General features: G+C 53.6%; 2 protein-coding genes across 2 annotated transcripts in view; both read left to right on the forward strand.

The window, feature by feature from the left end:
* The window catches only part of VAV2 (vav guanine nucleotide exchange factor 2), a 129,542-nt gene extending 112,270 nt beyond the window's left edge, over positions 1 to 17,272 (forward strand). Inside the window, exons 12-30 of the mRNA XM_017745405.1 lie at positions 243 to 311; positions 2,449 to 2,535; positions 3,410 to 3,495; positions 3,742 to 3,874; positions 4,531 to 4,545; positions 4,953 to 5,062; positions 5,831 to 5,932; positions 6,042 to 6,130; positions 6,890 to 6,906; positions 7,247 to 7,268; positions 8,439 to 8,566; positions 8,766 to 8,840; positions 9,419 to 9,471; positions 10,348 to 10,464; positions 10,580 to 10,667; positions 10,762 to 10,885; positions 11,755 to 11,841; positions 13,799 to 13,953; positions 14,664 to 17,272. Coding sequence (XP_017600894.1) covers positions 243 to 311; positions 2,449 to 2,535; positions 3,410 to 3,495; positions 3,742 to 3,874; positions 4,531 to 4,545; positions 4,953 to 5,062; positions 5,831 to 5,932; positions 6,042 to 6,130; positions 6,890 to 6,906; positions 7,247 to 7,268; positions 8,439 to 8,566; positions 8,766 to 8,840; positions 9,419 to 9,471; positions 10,348 to 10,464; positions 10,580 to 10,667; positions 10,762 to 10,885; positions 11,755 to 11,841; positions 13,799 to 13,953; positions 14,664 to 14,711 — 1,605 coding nt within the window. The 3' untranslated portion in view covers positions 14,712 to 17,272. The remainder of the gene's footprint in view (positions 1 to 242; positions 312 to 2,448; positions 2,536 to 3,409; positions 3,496 to 3,741; positions 3,875 to 4,530; positions 4,546 to 4,952; positions 5,063 to 5,830; positions 5,933 to 6,041; positions 6,131 to 6,889; positions 6,907 to 7,246; positions 7,269 to 8,438; positions 8,567 to 8,765; positions 8,841 to 9,418; positions 9,472 to 10,347; positions 10,465 to 10,579; positions 10,668 to 10,761; positions 10,886 to 11,754; positions 11,842 to 13,798; positions 13,954 to 14,663) is intronic.
* Positions 15,192 to 19,246, forward strand: part of SARDH (sarcosine dehydrogenase) — a 27,374-nt gene continuing 23,319 nt past the window's right edge. Inside the window, exon 1 of the mRNA XM_017745406.1 lies at positions 15,192 to 15,308. Coding sequence (XP_017600895.1) covers positions 15,192 to 15,308 — 117 coding nt within the window. The remainder of the gene's footprint in view (positions 15,309 to 19,246) is intronic.

Below are 19,246 nucleotides of genomic sequence, written 5' to 3' on the forward strand. Positions count from 1 at the left end.
ACAGCTGCTTGCCCGGGCATCCCTGCATCCCTGCCACCTCCCTGGTATCCCTGCTGTCACCCAGGCATCCCTGCCACCTCCCTGGCATCCTTCCAGTCACTCTTGGAATACCTGCAACCACCCTGACGCCCCTGTCACCATCCTGCCAACACTCAGGCAGACCCTGCCCGGTGCAAGCAGGGTCTGGGCATCTTTCCTAGCACATCCAAACTCTTCATTTTCATTCATTTATACTTTTTCAGGAGCTGCTCAGCCATTCCTCAGACCGGCCAGAGAAGCAGCAGCTGAAGGAGGCTCTGGAGGCAATGCAGGTACAGGAGGGTGAGAGTGGCGAGAGGGCTGTGCTGGGTTTGGGGTGCAGCTGAGCTCAGGATCCCTCTGCTATGTGAAACAAACACTTGGATGGAAAAACCAGCCAGGAACAGCTCGAGGCAAGGCAAGGTCTCCTCCTTTTGGCCACACCTGTGTGTATTGATTGCCGTGTGATGCTACGGCCTCACAACAGATCCGTTGTCACCGCTGTCCCCCTCCCCTGGCAGCTGGGGGAGCTGGGGTTTGTTGACAAGTTATGACTTCTCCCTGATTGCTGTTGTGTGCACGGAGGCTGTGCCAGATCCGGCTCTTGTTCTCACTGGGAGGGGTTTGGAGGAGCTCCAGAAGCTATCAGCAAGTCAGGGAGCATGGCAGCAATGAGAGCCTGCGTGTGTGGAGCGTTCCCTGTGTGCTGTTAGCCAGGTGCTGGGTGGGAATCCTTTAATCCACCTTTTTTTTTTTTTAATCAAAACGAAGATGTTTTTTCAACAGTTGATTTCTTTTGGCATCAACAGTTTGCTTTGTTTAAAGTTTTGTTTTCAACTTTTAGCTGAAGCCCCCAAAATCTCAGGAGAACAAGAAATAAAATCATAGGATCATAGAGTCATCCAAATCTCAGATGTGTCTCCCCACACACACATTCACACCACATCCCTTGTCAGCAGAACCTGACTGGATGGAGGGTGCTCATTAACTCCAGTTTTTTCCACTGGAGAGCACCTCGGGATTCATCCCTGTGCTCGCAGTCACTTTGTTTTCCACCTCGGCGCTGCATTTCCTGGCACTTACATAAGTTGGGTGACCTTTCCAGCCATTACCCCTGCCAGCCCACGGATCCAGAGCTGCTGTGTGGCTCGCTGTAGAGTTGAGGTTGTTTGAAGGATGTTGCATTCCCAGCCCACTGCTGTGGCCTCAGATGAACGCTGGACCTGGTGACAGCAGCTAAACCCCGCTCGTGGCCTCATCACCCAGCACCACTGCTGAAAAAGAAATGTGTATTTGCTCTGGCTCTGCTGCAGACTCAGCAATTTTTGCAGGAAGACACTGATAACCATCAGGGAGGTTTCTCTCTTCTCCTTCCCATCACCAGGAGAGTGTGGGAGCAGTTCTGACCACGCTGGGCTGGGGGGGCCTTGGGAGCCATTCAGTTTGGTTTTAATTGATCTGTAAACCAAGGCTTAACTTGCAAGTGATGTCTTTCATCACAAGTCCAGCCTTTCTGTCTGCTGTGCTGGCAGGCAGCAGACATTGCTGCTGTCTGGGCGAGAGCTGTGTAGGGGGGTGGATGGAGTGACATTCCCAAAGGGATTCAGCTCCCTTTTATTTTGCTTGAATAGTTGATTTTGCAAGGTAAGGGCAGGATTTGCACCAAAACAATCGTTTGTGGTGGGGTTTTTTTGGTGCAGGTACCAACCCTCTGCCTGAGAATGCAGTACCAAGTCCCCAGTGATGGTGGGGGAAAGGCAGCTCCCAGTGAAATTCCAGAGCCAACGTTTGCACATTGTTGTCTGAAGTCGTGGTTGATCCTGGGATTGTGTTTCCTTGGGATTGTGTTTCCCTGCTTCAGAAGGCTTTTAGTTGTGTCATTCCTCATCAGCACCCCTGCCGTCCCTGTCTCAGTGATGTTACAAGTATTGTCACGTAGATCTGCGATTATGGGCTGTGATTAACCCCTCTTGTGTTGGGGAGCTGAGCAAGGTCTGACCCCGGGGGGGATGTCTTAAAGAATCCTCTGCTCAGATTTAATCCAAGTTGACAAGAGCCGTTGTTGAGGTCAAGGAGGGAGCAGATAAGAAGCAAACAGGCACAGCAAATCCACTCTGAAAGGTACAAGAAGTTGTTCCAGTGGAAGGGATGGTTCTTTCTCTTTGATGGATACAAATTTGGGGTTTGGGATGGCTGTGCTGCGCTGGATTCACGCATTGCCATGGATTCACGCATTGCCATCTTCTGGGAAATGGAAAACATTGCAGCACCTGCCTGGCTCAGCGCTGGGAGCACCAACAGCCTCACCTGTCCCAGGCTGCCCTGGAGTCCTGCTCAGGTTCCTGAGGGATTCAGGGAGCCAGGCTCGTGTTTGTGCTCCTGGGTAAGGTACTGGTAAAGTAAAAATCAATATTCACCCTTTTTTTTAAGGACTTGGCCATGTACATCAATGAAGTCAAGAGGGACAAAGAGACTTTGAAGAAAATAAGTGAATTTCAGAGCTCTATAGAAAACCTGGTAAGCTGGAAAATATTGAACCCAATTTAGTCTGACTATTATTAACATATTTGCTTTTTTGGGCAATTACTACTTATTCTGATGTGCTGAAAGATCCCCATGTGTTCAGACACGACTCTCTCATGTTTTGCTGATGGTTCAGAGGTGGATGCTCCATCACAAAGCTGCTTTGGCTGTGGTGGAGGGTGACTTCTCTTGTTGGTGTTACACTAAAAATGTTTCTCCAACTTTTCATGTTATTGGCGTAGGGAGGACTCAAAAATTCCCCAAGCTGGCTATCTGGCTTCTACTTGAAAAGAGGGTTTCTTTTGCTGTTAAGAGGACAGAGGTAAACTGAAAGTGGAGGAGAAGGGCTCATGTAAAAGGGCACCTAATCCCCAAAAATCCCAACCAGGAATTTTAAGGAGAACTCATCCTCCAAACTCCAGAGGTGTCAAACACTCAGCCCCATTGTTGTGCATCAGCAGACCTGGAGGGGCGCTGGGTTTGGGGACTTCAAGCCTTGACTTCATTTGGAAACGATGAGCTTTTAATGGATGGTTATTTAACAGGGACAAAATCCTTAATTATTGTGGAAACCTCTGAAAAATAGCTTATTGGAGGTGGGAGGGGATTGCAAACGTGCTTGGACTGCTGAGCCTTGCCCTGGGGCACCAGTGCTGGAGCTCCAGGGATTTCCTGGGGTCCTGTACCTGTGTTCATGCCCAGGCTCCCCTTGGAGCATCCTCCCTCCCCTTGCTGAGGGTGATGCCACTCCCAGGAGCTTTGGCAGTCTGATGCAGGGCTAGGGGGTTGGATGAAGGCAGCTTTGGGCTTCCCAAAAGCATCGTTCCAGGCCTGGCTGTGGGTCTGAGCGCTGCTTTGCTTCCTGCAGCAAGTGAAGCTGGAGGAGTTTGGGAGGCCGAAGATCGACGGGGAGCTGAAGGTGCGCTCCATAGTCAACCACACCAAGCAGGACAGGTGAGTGGCAGCAGAATGTCCCCACACTAAATGTGCCCTCATTTAGCAATTCTCCTTGAGCTCATTTATTTAATTACTGCCTGGAATTTCACTGACATAGCCCAGCATCGCTGTGAAATCACAGCAGGGGCCGGGCACTGAACAGCGCTGGCTGGGGAGCTCTGCAGAGCTTTCCAAATCCTTCCCCTTGGATTTTTTAATGAGGTGTTTGACTGGGTTGCTTGTTTATGTGCTTGCTTTGGGCAGGTATTTATTTTTATTTGATAAAGTGGTGATCGTCTGCAAGAGGAAAGGATACAATTATGAGCTGAAGGAAATTATTGAGCTGCTCTTCCACAAGATGACTGATGACCCCATGAATAACAAGGACATTAAGAAGGTAGGTGAACCAGGGATTAGCTCTGGAGAGCATTTTGGAGCTGTTTCAGGGTAGTATGTTCCCATTAGCCTTTTAAAATAGAAACAGGGCTCGCAAAAAGCTGGAAAATAAACGCTCAACTTTCAGGGCAGCCTTAAAGAGCATTGGGAACTGTTTATTAACGTGGGGCTGGGCTGGATCCTTGACCTCTGTCCTGGCAGAACAGCCCTGAGGAGGCTGGGATGGTTGGAGTTAGGAGGGAGGAAGCTGCTCCCTGCTTTCTGGCCCAGTGTCAGGGAGCAAACATCAGATGGGCAGGAGAGGAGGGCAGGGAGGGAGGGAAAGTCCAGGATGTTCTTGCTCCCACAAGCTGCGGGGTGGAGGAGCCTGGAAAGGTTTTGCACACCAAAACTGGCACTCGAAGCACTGAAGGAACATCATTTTCCTGTGGTTTGATGCTCACTCTGCAGCTGTGGAGGAAAACCCTCCCAGCTCTCGCTTTAGCAGAGCCCCGTTAGCTTAATCCACTTCCATGCCATGGGAAGAGCTATGGTGCAGATGGGATAAGGGCCACTGGGGTGACAACAGCCAGTTTTGCCACTTGGCTGCTGAGGGAATGCTGCTGGCTTTGTGTTTTAATGAAATCTGTTTCCACTTTGCTCTCCTATGCTTTCTAGTCTCACGGAAAAATGGTAAGCGGAGCACCCCCCTCGCTGTCGTGTGTTTGTGTGCAGTGTGCTGATCAGACAGGCCGAGCATATGTGCAGTGGGCAGGTCAGATGTTCCTCCTGGGCTGTCACTTGCTGTCAGCCACAGACAGAATGGCTGGGCAGGATCCAGTGGAGCAGAAGAACCTGGGTTCTCTTGTCTGCCACCATGAAATCCTGTTTGGCCCAAGTGCACAGCGCCGGGGCGGTTCAGGCATCACTAACTGCGATGTGTTAGAGAAACAGGGAGCTCTCCTTCCTCCTCCCCTGCTGGTCCCTGGCCACAGTTCGGCAGCAAGGGCAGGGGCAGGCACTCAGAGCAGTGGCTGAGGTGTGTGGATGGAAGTGTGGTGTGTTCTGCTCTGAGACCAGCTCTCTCTTTTCTCTTGCAGTGGTCGTACGGCTTCTACCTAATCCACCTCCAGGGCAAACAGGGCTTCCAGTTCTTCTGCAAGACAGAGGAGATGAAGAGGAAGTGGATGGAGCAGTTTGAAATGGCCATGTGAGCATGAGTGGCTGCTCTAGCCCTGGGTGCAGTTCCCAGGCGTGGGGGAAAAGTGTCTTGGGCCATCAGGTCACTGCAGAGCAGCTCTGCTAGCAAAACCTGTGATGAGGGAGCTCATGTGGGCTTGCTGGATGGGTTCCTGTGCAGAGGGAGCTTGGAACCATTCTCTGAGCATCCCCACCAAAGCAGCTCTGAAACTGGATTTTATCTCTGACACTGACATGGGATATTTGGAAGGAATTCTTCCCTGTGAGGGTGGGGAGGCCCTGGTGCAGAGAAGCTGTGGATGCCTCATCCCTGGCAGTGCCCAAGGCCAGGTTGGACAGGGCTTGGAACAACCTGGGATAGTGGAAGGTGTCCCTGCCCCCGGCAGGGGTGGAATGGGATGAATTTAAAAGTCCCTTCCAACCCAGACCTTTCTGAGATTCTTGAAAGGACACCTCACCGTGGTGCTGGGCCATGGGGAAGCAGCAGGCTGGGGCTGGAGGAGGGTGAAGAGGGAGCAGGTGCTGCAGGCCCTGGTCCTGAGGAGAGCAGGGCTTAGCCCCGTGCCACAGCTCTGGGCTGATGATTGACTCAGGCAAGGGCCAAATCCGTGACTGTTGTCCCAGGGGAAGGTTGATGGACAAAATCCTCTCTCCACAACCCAGCCCTGATCTCTTTTCACATTGGATTTCGTATCTGTCTGTGTGGTGTCCAAGCTCGGACTGAAATGCCAGCAGCCCCGTGGGGACAGGCTGATAACCCCCAGGTCCTTTCCCTCAGGTCCAACATAAAGCCAGAGAAAGCCAATGCAAATCACCACAACTTCCAGATGTACACATTTGAAAAGACAACCAACTGCAAAGCCTGCAGGATGTTCCTGAGGTGAGCAACAACCTTCCTGCTGTTCTGCAGTAAAACAGAGAGAGAAAAATCGCAAAGCTGAGGCTGAATTAGGATTTTCCGACTTTTTTGTTGTTGTTTTTTGGTGCAGAGGAACCTTCTACCAGGGCTATCTTTGCCCCAAATGTGGAGCAGGTGCTCACAAGGAGTGCTTGGAGATCATTCCTCCCTGCAAGATGGGTGAGTTATTTCATTTTCTGAGCAGCTCGTTGCTGCATGTGAACGATCTGAGAGATTCACTCTACAAAGCACTGATGTTTGTTAATGCATAAAACAATACAAGTGTGCTCCCACCCACCTCCCAGGGCTGGAATTCATGTTGGCTGGGGGTTTAAAAAACAGACAAAGCAGCTGAAATCCTCCAAAATGCAGAGCTGCATGCCATGGGTGGCAGAGGATCACGGCAGCGCTGTGCAGTGGGTGGGATGCTCCAGCTCTTGGGGATGGGTATTTAAGAGACATGATCAATTCTTCATCATTTAACAGTGAAAGCAGGATGGTCTGCAGCAGGGAGAACATTTCTGATGAGGAGAGAGCTCGTCTCTTGACCCCAGATGTCCCAAAATATGGCCAAAATTTGTGTTCTTGGTCTAAACTGGGTGAAGCTGTGACTCACCTGTGCTCACTCTTGGCAGAACCCTGGTGATGCTCAGTCCAGGGGGTGTCACAGGGTGGCTTTGGAGAGGTTTTGGGTGGGGAGTGGAGGGAGGAAGAAACAAAACTGCAGAACTTTGTGGCAGTGAGGAAATGCCCCTGTCTGGCTGCAGTCACTCCCCAGGAGCAGAGAAATGACTCAGGTGACCCCAGCTCTGCTTTGGGCTTCCTCCATCGAGTTCACACCCTGATGCCAGTCTGTTGATACTCAGAGCATCAAGAGGAGTAGAAAATGGGGTTTGTTGCCTGTTAAATTAACCCCTTATCCCACCATTTCTCTTGCAGGTTCTTCAGCAGAGCAGGTACGTGGTTTGGCCCTTCTTCTCACCCCCCGTGTCTTTGTCCACTCTGGGTGTGGGCAGCTCATGAGAAGAGCCAGCACTGGCCTCAGAGGGGTCCCAGCAAACTGTGGGACAGGACTGGGGACCAGTGGCCTCTTCTCCAGCCTAAAACTGGCCCAGTTTGAGCAGCACCAGAGCCCTCAGGAGGTGCCAGCACCCAGCTGGGGTGAGCACCAAGGGCTGGGGGGTACCAGGGGGGTCTGGGGAGAGGTTTTCTCATCCCAGTGGCATCAGGTGGGTGCTTGTAGAGAGAACTGAGACTAATGTGTCCTCACTGAGACTTTTTCCTCTTTCCTTGCAGGATTCACTTGGTGCAGGACCCGGTAAGGGCATTGCTGTGTGACAGCAGGGCAGGGAGAGGTTGTGGCTGCAGGAATCCCCAACACCGAGTGTGTGGGAGGGGGAGGCTCCTTCCCAAACCAGAAAAGAGCTTTAGGACCTGCAGAAGGGTCCTGTGCACCCTCATGGCCAGCGATGGGGCGCTGGGGGCTCTCCTGTCCCTGCTGCCACATCATTTCTTTGGGTGCCCTCGTGCCCCTGGCCAGCCCTGCTGGGCCAGTAAAGCTTCTGCCCACCACACCAGTGACCAAGGAGAGCCTGGCACAACATCCTTGTGCCAAATCAACCTTCAGAGCAGGCCTGGCATGTCCTGGCAGGGAGATTTGTTGCTGATGGGGAGCATCTTCCTGCTGGCATGTCCAGTGTGCTCAGGGCCTCTGATGGGCCATCAATCACAGAGGTTACTGCAATAATTTTTGACCTTCCTGTGTTTAAAGCTTGCCTGGACAGAGCTCTGGGCCTGCCCTGCCCCTGCTCTGGCTCAGAGGACAAGAACAGTTTGTTTTTGTGCTGTTTCTTATGGAAGAAAAGCCAAGCCTGGCAAAAAGAAACCTGAGTCAATTTTGTGGTTAAAAAAAAAACCCAACAAAACAAGCACAGAGTGCTCTTGCTGGGCGGGGAGAGGCAGAGGTGGGGAGGCATTTTGAGGATAAACACTGTGGGTTTGGTGCAGTGGGGGAAGTTTATTTAACGTGCAGTTGTTGGCGAGACAAGTGGACTTTGACTGGGAGCTTCAGGGGCGTTTGAGTCCCAGGTCCAGCTGACACTCAGTGGTAGCTGAGTGTTCCCTGGTCCCTTTTGCAATCGTGGTGTCACTGCTGAGCCTGGCAGGGCTTGGTGCTGGCCAGGCATTGCCTGGCAAGAGCTCCTCTGCCTCGGTGGGGCTCAGATCCAGGTGCAGGGCTGGGAGCTGGAGCTTCAGCTCAGCTCGGTCCTGCCTGGGTTTATTTTTGCTCAGGGAGCTCAATCATCCATGGAACTGCAGGAGCCAAGAACATTCACTGTGGACACCATTCCTCCCTGCTTTCATGTTTCCTGCCCCCAAATCCTGCCTTATCACAGGATAAGGAGTTACAGGCTTCAGGAGGGGTGGTTTTGTTTGGGTTTTTTTTCAGCAGGGACGAGGCTGTGAAACTGTTTTGCTTCTCTGCCAGGTCCTAAAATGGTGGCGGTTCAGAATTACCATGGTAACCCAGCCCCTCCTGGGAAGCCAGTGCTGACCTTTCAAATTGGGGATGTGATTGAGCTGCTGAGGGGGGACCCCGACTCACCGTGGTGGGAGGTGAGAGCAATTCCCCTTGGGAAACTCCTGCAAAGTTTTAAACCAGTGACTTCTGCATTATCCCTTTTATTTGTGGGTTTTCCTGGTGCAGGGGTGTGCTGGGGGTTGGGAGGCGGGTTGGGGCCTGTCCCCACCCCTGCACAGTGACACCAGTGCTCCCAGTGCCCGCCCCAGGCTGATGCCCAGCTTGGCTTTGCAGGGGAGGCTGCTGCAGACGAAGAAGTCGGGTTATTTCCCCAGCTCCTCAGTGAAACCCTGCCCCGTGGATGCCAGGGTAAGTGCCAGAGAGGAGATGGAGCTGGGAGTGCCAGGGGGGGTGCAGGTGCTGGGGTTGTCCCTGTCACTCTCCTCAGCCTTCTCCTCGAGACCTCAGTCCTTCCCTGGACCTTCAGTGAGGCCTCTGCCTCATAGGGGAGGTGGATCCCTCATCCCATGGGTGCAGGGGTCAGGTCAGGGGGTCCCAGCCCTGTTCCCAAGGCTGGGGTTGGTGTGATCACGTCCAGACTCTGTTCCTTCTCCGCAGGGCTGACTCGGGTCAGAGTGCTTGAAATCAGGCCCAGTGCAGGAAAACTGCATTTGGTTTATTTTAATTGCTTTTAGCTGCTTGCTGTAATGTTGTCAGCTGCTTCCCAATTAAAAACCACTCAGGTAAATGAACAAACACAGCCTGCTCATCCCAGCTGGGAGCTGGGAGGCGAATGCTCAGCTACAACACTGCCCTCCGCCGCCCAAGCCCAGAATCCAGGAACAGCTTGGCAGAGGGAAGCCTCCCGTGGAGAGGAGCATCCCACACATGATCCACAGCCCGAGGAGCTGCTGGTTCATCACTAACGAGCCATTCTCAATTTGCAGCCCCCCAACAGCCGACCGCCCTCGCGGGAGATCGACTACACGGCGTACCCGTGGTGAGTGGGCAGGAAGACAAAGCAGCCTTGCCTTTCGGTGGTTACCTCCTCAGGAATCCACTCCAGCAAGGAATTCCAAATGCAGACCAGCAGTGCTCTGTATCTTGCCTCGCCTGTGGCTGTGGAGCAGCTGCCACGGTGGCGTTGGGGTGTTGAAAGCCCTGGCAGCAGCTGTGGGGATTTCTTCACTGATGGAGAGGGTCAGAGGCAAAAAGAGAGATGCTGGTTTCTCTTCCCATTTTCTGTGCCCAGAAAATGATTATGGGAGGAAGGAGGCAACTCCTGCCTTGGCACGAGAGGCTGTGCTTGGCTTGCCTGCTGCTCGTTCTCTCCAGCTCCAGCCAGGTTTATGAATTCATGGATATAAATTATCCCTGCTCTCCAGCTCTTGCTGAGGCCTCATTAACCCGGCTACTGATTCCCAATTAGTGGGATTTTCCAGGTTTCAGGTACCTCAAAGGGAAGAGGCTGCTCTCTGTGTGATTCAGTGGCTCAGCAGCTTCTTGTGTACCCCAGGGCACTTTCCTTCCTGCTCGGGATATTTGGGACATTTCTCTCTCTGCCTTCCAACCTTCATGCCTTTAAGAAAGAAGTATCTTTTTATCCAAAACGGACTGATTCCCAATTAGTGGGATTTTCCAGGTGTCAGGTACCTCAAAGGGAAGAGGCTGCTCTCTGTGTGATTCAGTGGCTCAGCAGCTTCTTGTGTACCCCAGGGCACTTTCCTTCCTGCTCGGGATATTTGGGACATTTCTCTCTCTGCCTTCCAACCTTCATGCCTTTAAGAAAGAAGTATCTTTTTATCCAAAACATGCCTGTTTAAGGATACGAGTTTGGTTTAATGAATTAATTGAACTAATTGACCTCTGGGCTCAGGTTTGCAGGGAACATGGAGAGGCAGCAGACGGACAACCTGCTCAAGTCTCACGTCAGCGGCACCTACCTGATCCGGGAGCGGCCGGCTGAGGCCGAGCGCTTTGCCATCAGTATTAAGTGAGTGATTCCTCATTTAGGAATTTAATAATTCAATATTTCTCACTGGCAGAGGAGAAGCCAGGGCTGGACCACGTGGCTGTGTTTTCTTGAGTGCCTTTGCTGTCATTGGCAGGTTCAACGAGGAGGTGAAGCACATCAAGGTGGTGGAGAAGGACAACTGGATTCACATCACGGAAGCCAAGAAGTTCGAAAGCTTGCTGGTGGGTTTTGGTTCCCCCTCGTATCACATGCCCTGTCCCTGAAAGTCATGCAGGAGGTGGCAGAGACAGCCAGGTGCCTCTCCCTCCTTGCCAGGAGCTGGTCGAGTACTACCAGAGCCACTCGCTGAAGGAGAGCTTCAAGCAGCTGGACACAACGCTGAAATATCCCTACAAATCCCGGGAACGCTCTACCTCCAGGACCTTCACCCGCTCCCCAGGTAAAGCCCAGCTTGGGTGTCATGGAAAACCTGCCCCTTCCAGCCAGCTGTAGGAGCAGTGGATGAAGGAATTTACAGCTTTGCTCTAGGGCTTGAGTTCCTCAGTTTGCAGCTAAGTTCTGCTGGGCTGGTGGCGTTTTCAGGATGGGTCTTGGTGGGATCAGGGGGGTCTGGCCGAGCTGGGGCTCTCTGGCACTGCTCTCTGAAGGGACAGTTTTTGCTGGGACAGGCTGGTTCCCCTCCAGTGGTTTTGCACCCTGAGGTTTGCCCACACTCTGGCTGGGAGCAGGGATGTGATGCTCACTTTGTGGGATTTATCCAATCTTTCTCACCCACGTGAGGTTTTTGTGTTTTAATGGATCCAGTTCCAGTGTGACTTGTGGTTTGAATCCTAGTGGGACTCCTTTAATGGAGGTGATGGGTGAAAGGGTAAGTCTGTAAAGAAAAAAGAAGGAAAAAAATCAAAACAAATGGAAAGCAAAATGTGCAATAATGGAAGATGATGTTTTGTCCAAAAGCCTGAGTGCAGAATTAACTGCTTTGTGGGGAAAAACACATGTTAAAAATTTTCCTCTGTGGTATATTTAAAAAAGAATACCAAAGGAAGATAGGGTTTAAAAGTTGATTAAATATCTTTTTGCATTAAATACAAGCCTAGGATGAATTTTGAGCCCCCACAGTAGCTGTGGGGCTGTGGCCAGACCTTCTGTCAGCTGTCCCAGCTCCGAGCCCCTGCACAAGACCCTCTGCATGCTTTGCCCTGTATTCCTCCATCGGCTTTTAAAGCATTGTGCCTTATAATATTTTATTTTCATTTCCTTTTTAATGCGTGTTCTGCCTCTTTCTGTTTCTCTCTAACCTCTTTGCAGCCTCCTGCGCTTCCTACAACTTTTCTTTTCTCAGTCCTCAGGGCCTCAACTTTTCTTCTCAGAGCTCCTCCAGTCCCTTCTGGTCAGGTACCAGTGCCTCTCCCTGCTGGAGAGACCTGCCACCATCCCCAGCTTGAAAACCATCACCAGTGGGACCTGCGGGGTCCCCCCTGAAATAATTCAGTGAATTAACCATGGCTTGGCTGGCAGCAAAATGCTCTCCCTCCCCTCCCCAAAATCAAGGCAGGGAGGAGATGGACTTATTGCTGTTTGAGAAAAGGGGATAAAATTAACAAAAAAAGTGGATGTAGCACTTTGGGATCTCATGATGTACTTCAAGCTCCACCTGGTTACCCCGTGTGTCTCACCCAACGAGCATCAGCATCGCACCCTCTCCCAGTCTGATCCTCCTTGTCCTCCAGGAGAACATCCCAGTGTCCTGCAGGTTTTGAGCTCTGGTATCTGAGGCTGCTCAGGAGCCCCTTGCTGAGGGGTCAGGGACACATCTGTGCTGTCAGCTGTGTTCTGGGGCTCGGTCTCCCTGCAGAGAGTGCAGTGGTGCCCCAGCCTTTGGACCCCGTTGATTTAATGTCTTCCAGGCTGGTGTCATCCTCCCCACTGATGGGATCAGAGCAAAATCCTGCCAGTTTTAATTCCTGTTTTAGTTTTTATCTTACAGTCTCTCCTTTAGGCTGGACAGAGAAAATCAGCAGCAAAGCCACTTGTGCCTTCCTTGGTGCTGTGTTTGGGAAGAACGCTTGACTTTTCAAGCATAAATCTGGGAATTTGGGATTCTCTAACTGCATAGAAAGTATTGCAGGAAGTGATCTGTGTAGCAAGGGGCTCTGAGCAAGGTCCTGATGACAGAGCTCAAAGCTGCCGTGATTTTTGTGCGTTCTCCAGCCTGGCTGCTTGGCCAGGCCGGATGAACCCTCCAGTGATTGCACATTGTGTGTCCAAACCGCCTCCATTGCCATCCTCATCTCCTCCCACCCCGAGAGCTGAAAACCTGGGCAAAGCTTTGCCTCAAACTTCGTTCAACCTTGGTTTGCACACTTTTACAGTTGAAATTAACCCTTGGAAATCCCGGGGCAAAGAGGGGAGTGAAGCACAGCATCCCCTCAGGATGTTTATTTCTTTTTTTGCAAACTGCAGAGAAAGTGCATTTTTCTGCTCCTCTGCCCATCCCATCCCTCCCACTGTTGCTCTCCAGCCTTTTTCCCTCTGCCCAGACCTTGGGGCAAGAATGCTGAGTGCTGCCCCTGCCTTCCCCCCCTCCTTGTGCGTCCCCTGAGCATCCCCTGCCTGAAGTGATGGAGATCTGTGGGGCTGGGGCTGTGCTGGTGCTGGCAGAGGTCGGCTCCCAGGATGGTTCCTGGGGTCATCTCCTCATCACAAGGTGCTGGTCAGTGGTAGGGTTTGGCACCATGTGGTCAGTAATGGGATGAAGTTCCCAAGACAGGAAGGGACAGGAGCAGGGAGGTTCCAGGTTAGGAGCTTGTTGCACCTCATGGCAAAGCACACGGGATTTGCTCAACACCTCTGGGAGAATCCATTCCCAATAACTCCATTTTTGAGGTACCTTACGTCCCAGTTGATTTACAAAGCCTTTTGACCAGGTGGCTCCATCAGGTGCTGGGAGCTGGGTGGCAGCTCCACAAGGCAATCTCCCAGACCTGAGATTGAGAGCTGAACAGGATTTTTCCGTGATTTCATTGTTGAAGACTGTATATTCCTATAAAATCCTTTCTTTTACCACCTCACAAAAGTACCCTTCACCCCAGTGATCCCCACCAAGCCCCTGACCAGCGGAGAGGGGCTTCCCAAACCCACAGAACCCTTCAAAGCCCCGCAGGAATCCAGTTTAACCCCGACCATTCCACCCTTGCGAAGCCGAGCAGCTCAGGCGATGCCACCCCTCCATCCCAGCAGCTCCAGCTCTTGGCACCATGCTGGAAAACCCAGGTTGAACCTCGCCAAGCTTTCCCCAGGCTTCAGCCGGTGTGGAGCTGCTCCCAACACGCTGTGCTTTGTCCCCTGGCAGTGTTCACCCCCCGGGTCATAGGCACGGCGGTGGCTCGGTACAACTTCGCGGCGCGGGACATGCGGGAGCTGTCACTGCGGGAGGGGGACGTGGTGAAGATCTACAGCAGGATTGGAGGGGACCAGGGATGGTGGAAGGGGGAGACCAATGGAAGGGTGAGTGTGTCCAGAGACATTCCTGTCCCGTTCATGCAGTGCCAAATCCTCCCTGCTGTCAGGACAGCAAAGGGCAGGGGGTGTGTCCCGCTCCCTCTCGCTCTTTCCTGTGTTCTGGGTGGGCTGTCACCTCATGAGAGCCACCCCTGCGTGGCCATTTGGTGTTTTGTGACAGTGACAGCGATGTTCAGGGCACACAGGTGGATGGGAGCCTGTGGTGGGAGGGTCTGATCTTCCCTAAAGCTGCCCATGGGGGATGTGTGCAGGCTGTGCAGGGGGAAGGCTCAGCATCCTGGGAAAACCAGCAGGCTGGTGGCATGGCCTGGTGGCCCACGGGGTGTGTGGCACTGGGGACAGATTCCTCGTGCCCTGATCCCTTCTCTATTGCAGGCAGTGTGTCCAAGGGGATGCGGGGGAGTTAGCTCATCCCGAGTGAGGGCGATGGCTGACACCATCGGGATGTGGCACATCCAGCACTGGGAACAGCACATGATGGCAGGGGGATAACCCCAGTGACAGGACAGGAGCTCCCTTACAGAACCACAGAGCTCAAAGGGCCCCGCAACGATCATGGATTCCAACTCCTGCACAGGACCCTCCAACAATCCCACCCTGTGCTTGGGTTGTCCAAATCCTTGAACTCCAGCAGGTTTTGTGCCGTGTCCCTTGAGCTTCCCAGCCCCCAGCTCACCTCTCCTGTCCCCCCACAGGTGGGCTGGTTTCCCTCGACGTACGTGGAGGAGGAGGGGGTGCAGTGACTGCGGCCAGGGCCGGTGGAAGTCGTCGAGCGCCCAGAGGCAGCAGCTGCAGCCCGAGCACACCGTGACACGCTGTCCCCGTGCCGGACACCTCCCAGGACTGCTCCCGCAGCCCCTCACCACCCCCCTGTGTACAGCCGAGCCTCGGGGCCGCCCGGCCTCGCCCCCGTTCCGTGTATAGAAGATTGCTGGGCTGTGGGATGGCGTTGGGAGAGCCCCGGGAGAGCCGCGCGCTCCCCTGCATGGACAGAGCTGAGAGACTCTGGGGAGCCCACCGGGGATGGGCGCCGCACCCGCCTTTGTCAAGGTGTTTTAAAAGCCACCCCAGGATGGTGGTGGGAGGGTGAGGCTGAAGGGTTGTGCCTGGGTGAGAATTTGGGGGTTTCCAGAGCGGGGAGCCCCAAGGAGGTAACGCAGACCCCCTGCCACACCACTCGGGTGGTTCCCCAGGTCGGGATTTTGGCCGTGGCCCTGGCAGCCATGGGCAGCACCGTGCTGTGGCCAGGGCGAGGGGCAGGGTGGGGACACCTGGCCCCGGAGGAGGAGAAGGCTGTGACCATTTTGACCCTCAGGTGCAGGCTGGAAGTGGACCTTTGGGTAAAACACGAGGGGAAAGAGCTGCTTTGGCACCCCCAAGCCCATTTTCTTTACAGCCACCTCAGTCCCACCAGCCTTGCTGCGGGCAGGGGGGGTGCCCAGGGAGCAGGCTGCTCCCACTGGTGAGCAGGAGGTCTCAGTGCATTGCAGGACTGGAGATGTGCTTTGCCACACAAGGTTTTCCAAGGCCACCAAGGCACCAGGCACATGCAGAGGATGTGTCCCTGGGTCTGTCCTCCCCTCGCTCCCAGCAGGTTTCCCCCAAGCCAGGCTGATTTTTCTTGCAGCCGTGACAAATCCCACCTCATGAGCTCAGGGCGAACCCACCTGAGTAAGGGCTACGGTGTCAACTCCTGACTGCTGTCCCCGAGCTGTGAAAGCACCTCCTCTTCCCAGCTGTGTGCACTTTTGGGGGCTGGGAGCGTTGCCTCCCTCTCTTCCTCCCACAGGCTGTTCCTGCTGCTGCTGTCAAGTAAAGGTCCGTCTGTTGTGACATTCCCACTGTGTCCTGAGCGCCGTCTGTCCGAGTCTGCCCTTCCCAAAGTGGAAGGGAGTCCCAGCCATCATTTGCTGGGCACTGGCTTCGCTCTCCAGCTCCAGAATTCCCTTCCAAAGTGCAAATCCGAACAAAATCCACCTTTGGGAGCATGACAGGGAACAACTTCCCTGTATCTGAGCCCCAGGAGCTGTCTCTCTGAACACGTGGCATTTTGAGCTGGTGCTTCCATGCCCTGATGTCGTTCCCCTGGGATTTGTGGTGGTCCTGCTGTGCAGCATTGTGTTCCTGGTGTGGGATCCTGGTGCAAGTCTGGGAGATGCCAGCGTTGGGCTGGTGAGCGGTGCTGCTGCCCTCAGTCCCTGGCTGCACCCTTGCTGCCAACGGAGCAGCAGAGCCGTGCTCTGGATAAGAAATGGAAGAGTTTGGTTCTCTCAAGGACAAGGGAATGATGCGAACTTGGGAATTCCACACTGCTGCTCAGTGGCAAGCCCACAGTCGCCCTGCTGGCTCCCTGTTCCTCCCGGAGCTCTGGGAGTGTCCCCGCTCATGGGGGGTGTGGGGTGGGTCTGGCTGGGGCAGGTGGGAGGTGACAGGGACACAGGGGGACTCAGGGCTTTCCCAAGATACTGTTTGGTGCTAACCCCTCCCAGCCAGCCCCTCCATGCTCAGTTTGAGGGGAGTAGCCAGCAGGGAACTGGCAATTCCCTGCTCCTTTGCAGAGCAGAGGGTCCCATTCCCATTCCAGAGGCTGGGCTGGAGCTGAGGGGGGGTTTGGGTGGACGGGACACACAAACTCCTGATGGCTCATGTGATGCCTCAGATCCTAAAGCCTTACAGCCCCTCCTGTTTAACGTGGCCAATTTTGTAAGGTGTCAAGGGCACCCCTTGGGAGAGCACAGCCCTGTCACAGGGACCAGGGCACCTCTGTCCCTTCCACCCCAAAAGGACCCCCACCCTCTGCCTGCCCTGCCAAACCCCCTCCCCCCAGAGAGAGCTCTCCCTCTTGTGTTTACTGGTGTAAGAAACTTGTTAAAGAGAGATTGTTCTGGTTTTAAGTAATTATTCAGCCATTTGCCACAAATATATCTGTGAATAAGAAAGGGAAATGTTTTTTTATGATGATGGCGAGAAAATTGTATATATTATTTTAGTTCACCGCAGGTCACTCGGAATTGCAATGGGATACGTTGGAAAATAATATGTAAATTCCTTGGGTTTCTCCTTTGCACTGCACTAACTGGGGTAGGGTGGAGGGGGTTTAAAGATGAAACTGTTTGTTTATGGAATAGTTCATAGCTGGGAATTTGGAAAATCATTTGGAATAGCTTGTAATGCTGGAATAGGAACTTTAGCTGCTACTTAGAAACCCTTTTGCATGTGGTTTTTCCAGGCCTTTTTAAGTTACAATTCATCAAAGTAAATTCCCCAATGGAAAAAAATGAAATAAAGTGTAATTTTGCTGATAGGTTTTTTATTTTTTCCCAGCCATGGTTTTTACTGTGCCAGAGGGCTCGGGATTGTGTCAGGGTCCTTGTCACTAAAACCCCCTTGGCTGCACTGGGGCTCAGGGGTGGCTTGGGAGATGGGTGCTCACAGGGATGGATCCTTCCCCATTCCTGGCATGAACAGTGTTTGTACCCCTCCAAAATTCGGAGTAGATCCCTCCTGTGGTGCCTGTCAGGTTCCTTCTCATTCCTGGAGCAGCTGCCACTCCAGTTGTCCCATCCAGGAGCTTTCCTGCGACTCCTTTTCTGAGCTGAACCCCTGCTCAGGGATGGGCGAGACAGGCTGATTTTCCATGGCTTTTAATCACTCCTGAATGCCACAGTCCAGAATCCCACGTGGCCCTGCAGGCAGCAGCAGATTCCAGAGCAATAAATAAATAAAGTTGCACAGTTGCTTATAAAAACTTGAGGCTTCACCCCGAGCAGGGCTGTGATGTTCCCGTGAGCTGCCATGTCATTTAATTAAGAGCATTAATTTTTTCCTGCCCTTGGAGTCCCCAGTGCTTCACTTTTCCCAAGGTCAGCTGGAAGGGGCTGTAGCCGTGAGCAGAGGGGTTTTACTGGGAGAATCGGGATGTGAGCTGGGCCCTAAATTCTGGATGCTGGTTTGGGAAGGTGCTGCCCAGCCGGGTGTTTAGGCTTGGTCCAGGTGCTGATCCTGCCTGGGATAAACTTTCCTTGTGGCTGTTTGGTCTCAGGGGGTCTCTCCAACATTCACCACGTGTCAAATACCAGGGTTTGGTGCCTGGGCCCTCCCCTGCTGGTGATGAGCCTCAGCCTGGCCCCGGGTGGGTGGAAAGCCCGTGGCACAGCTGGGCTGCCAAATGCAGCACTGGAGCCTGGAACCAAGAGCTGGGCTTTGCAAAACCCTGCTCCCGTTCTGTCCTGCCTCTGGGGACACCCCTGCCAGCCCAGGGGCTGGGGACACTGAGCCCTTGGGGAGTGGCTGGAGCTGGCAGCTGGGTGCCTCCACCGAGGCTTTGCTCGGCTTTGTGCCAAAATCTTCCCCTGGGGGTTCCTCCAGTGCAGGGTCTGACAGCTCGGGAATAAATGGGGCATTGTTCCCCCGTGCCCAGCCACGGCCAGGTGCAGTAACCACACCAGGAGCAGCATTCCAGGGGCATTAACAGGAGAATAACTCTCCAGCCACGGCCAGCACAGCTGGCTCCAGCCCTGCACAGCCCCTGGCCCGTCCCAGGAGCGGGGTGGGGGGGGCACACACCAGGCACGGGGCTTTATTTATTATTCTGGTTTTTTCCCCCAGCAAGAGCAGCTGCTGCCAAAATGCCCCTCATGAGCCGGGCTCTGAGCTCTGAGCAAACACGGCGTGGGGGTGGCTGTGTGTGCTGGCTGGCCCCTTTGCTGGCTGCCCTCTGCCAACAGCAGTTCCTGCTCCTGTCACAGTGTGACAGCCGCCTGCCCTGGCCCTGGGGTTGCCCCTCGAGCCCTGTGGCCACCAGCCAGTGCGTGACCACCTCACTCTGCCACGCTGGGGGTCAGCTCACGTGCTGCCCAGTGCATCCCAAAACCAGGGTCCAAACTGCTGTGCCATCAGGGTGGGGAAACTGAGGCAAGGGGTGGCCAAGAGGAGAGCTCCGAAAAGCTCTGCTCAGCAGGACTCTGTGGGATCCGGCTGCTTTGGGTTCGGGGTCATGTGCTGGTGGTGTTTCCCAAGCCCAAATTCAGGTCGTGGGGCAGAGCTGAGCCCACTGCTCTGATGAGGATGAGGATTGGGGTGGCAGAGGCAATGCTGACAGTCTGCAGCACGCCTGGCTGGCTCATCCCTGCATTAACCACGTTTTCTGTGACCTAGAAAACTCCAGCTGGCGCAAGAACCACTGCGCTGCTTTATTTTAGAATGAACCTAAAAATTATAGGGGCAGATTGAACTGTGTGGGCTCCCTCTACACTGGGCTGATCATCCCAACAAATAA

This window comes from Corvus brachyrhynchos, unplaced genomic scaffold, assembly GCF_000691975.1.
Source record: "Corvus brachyrhynchos isolate BGI_N302 unplaced genomic scaffold, ASM69197v1 scaffold59, whole genome shotgun sequence".
NCBI classification, from domain to species: Eukaryota; Metazoa; Chordata; class Aves; order Passeriformes; family Corvidae; genus Corvus; species Corvus brachyrhynchos.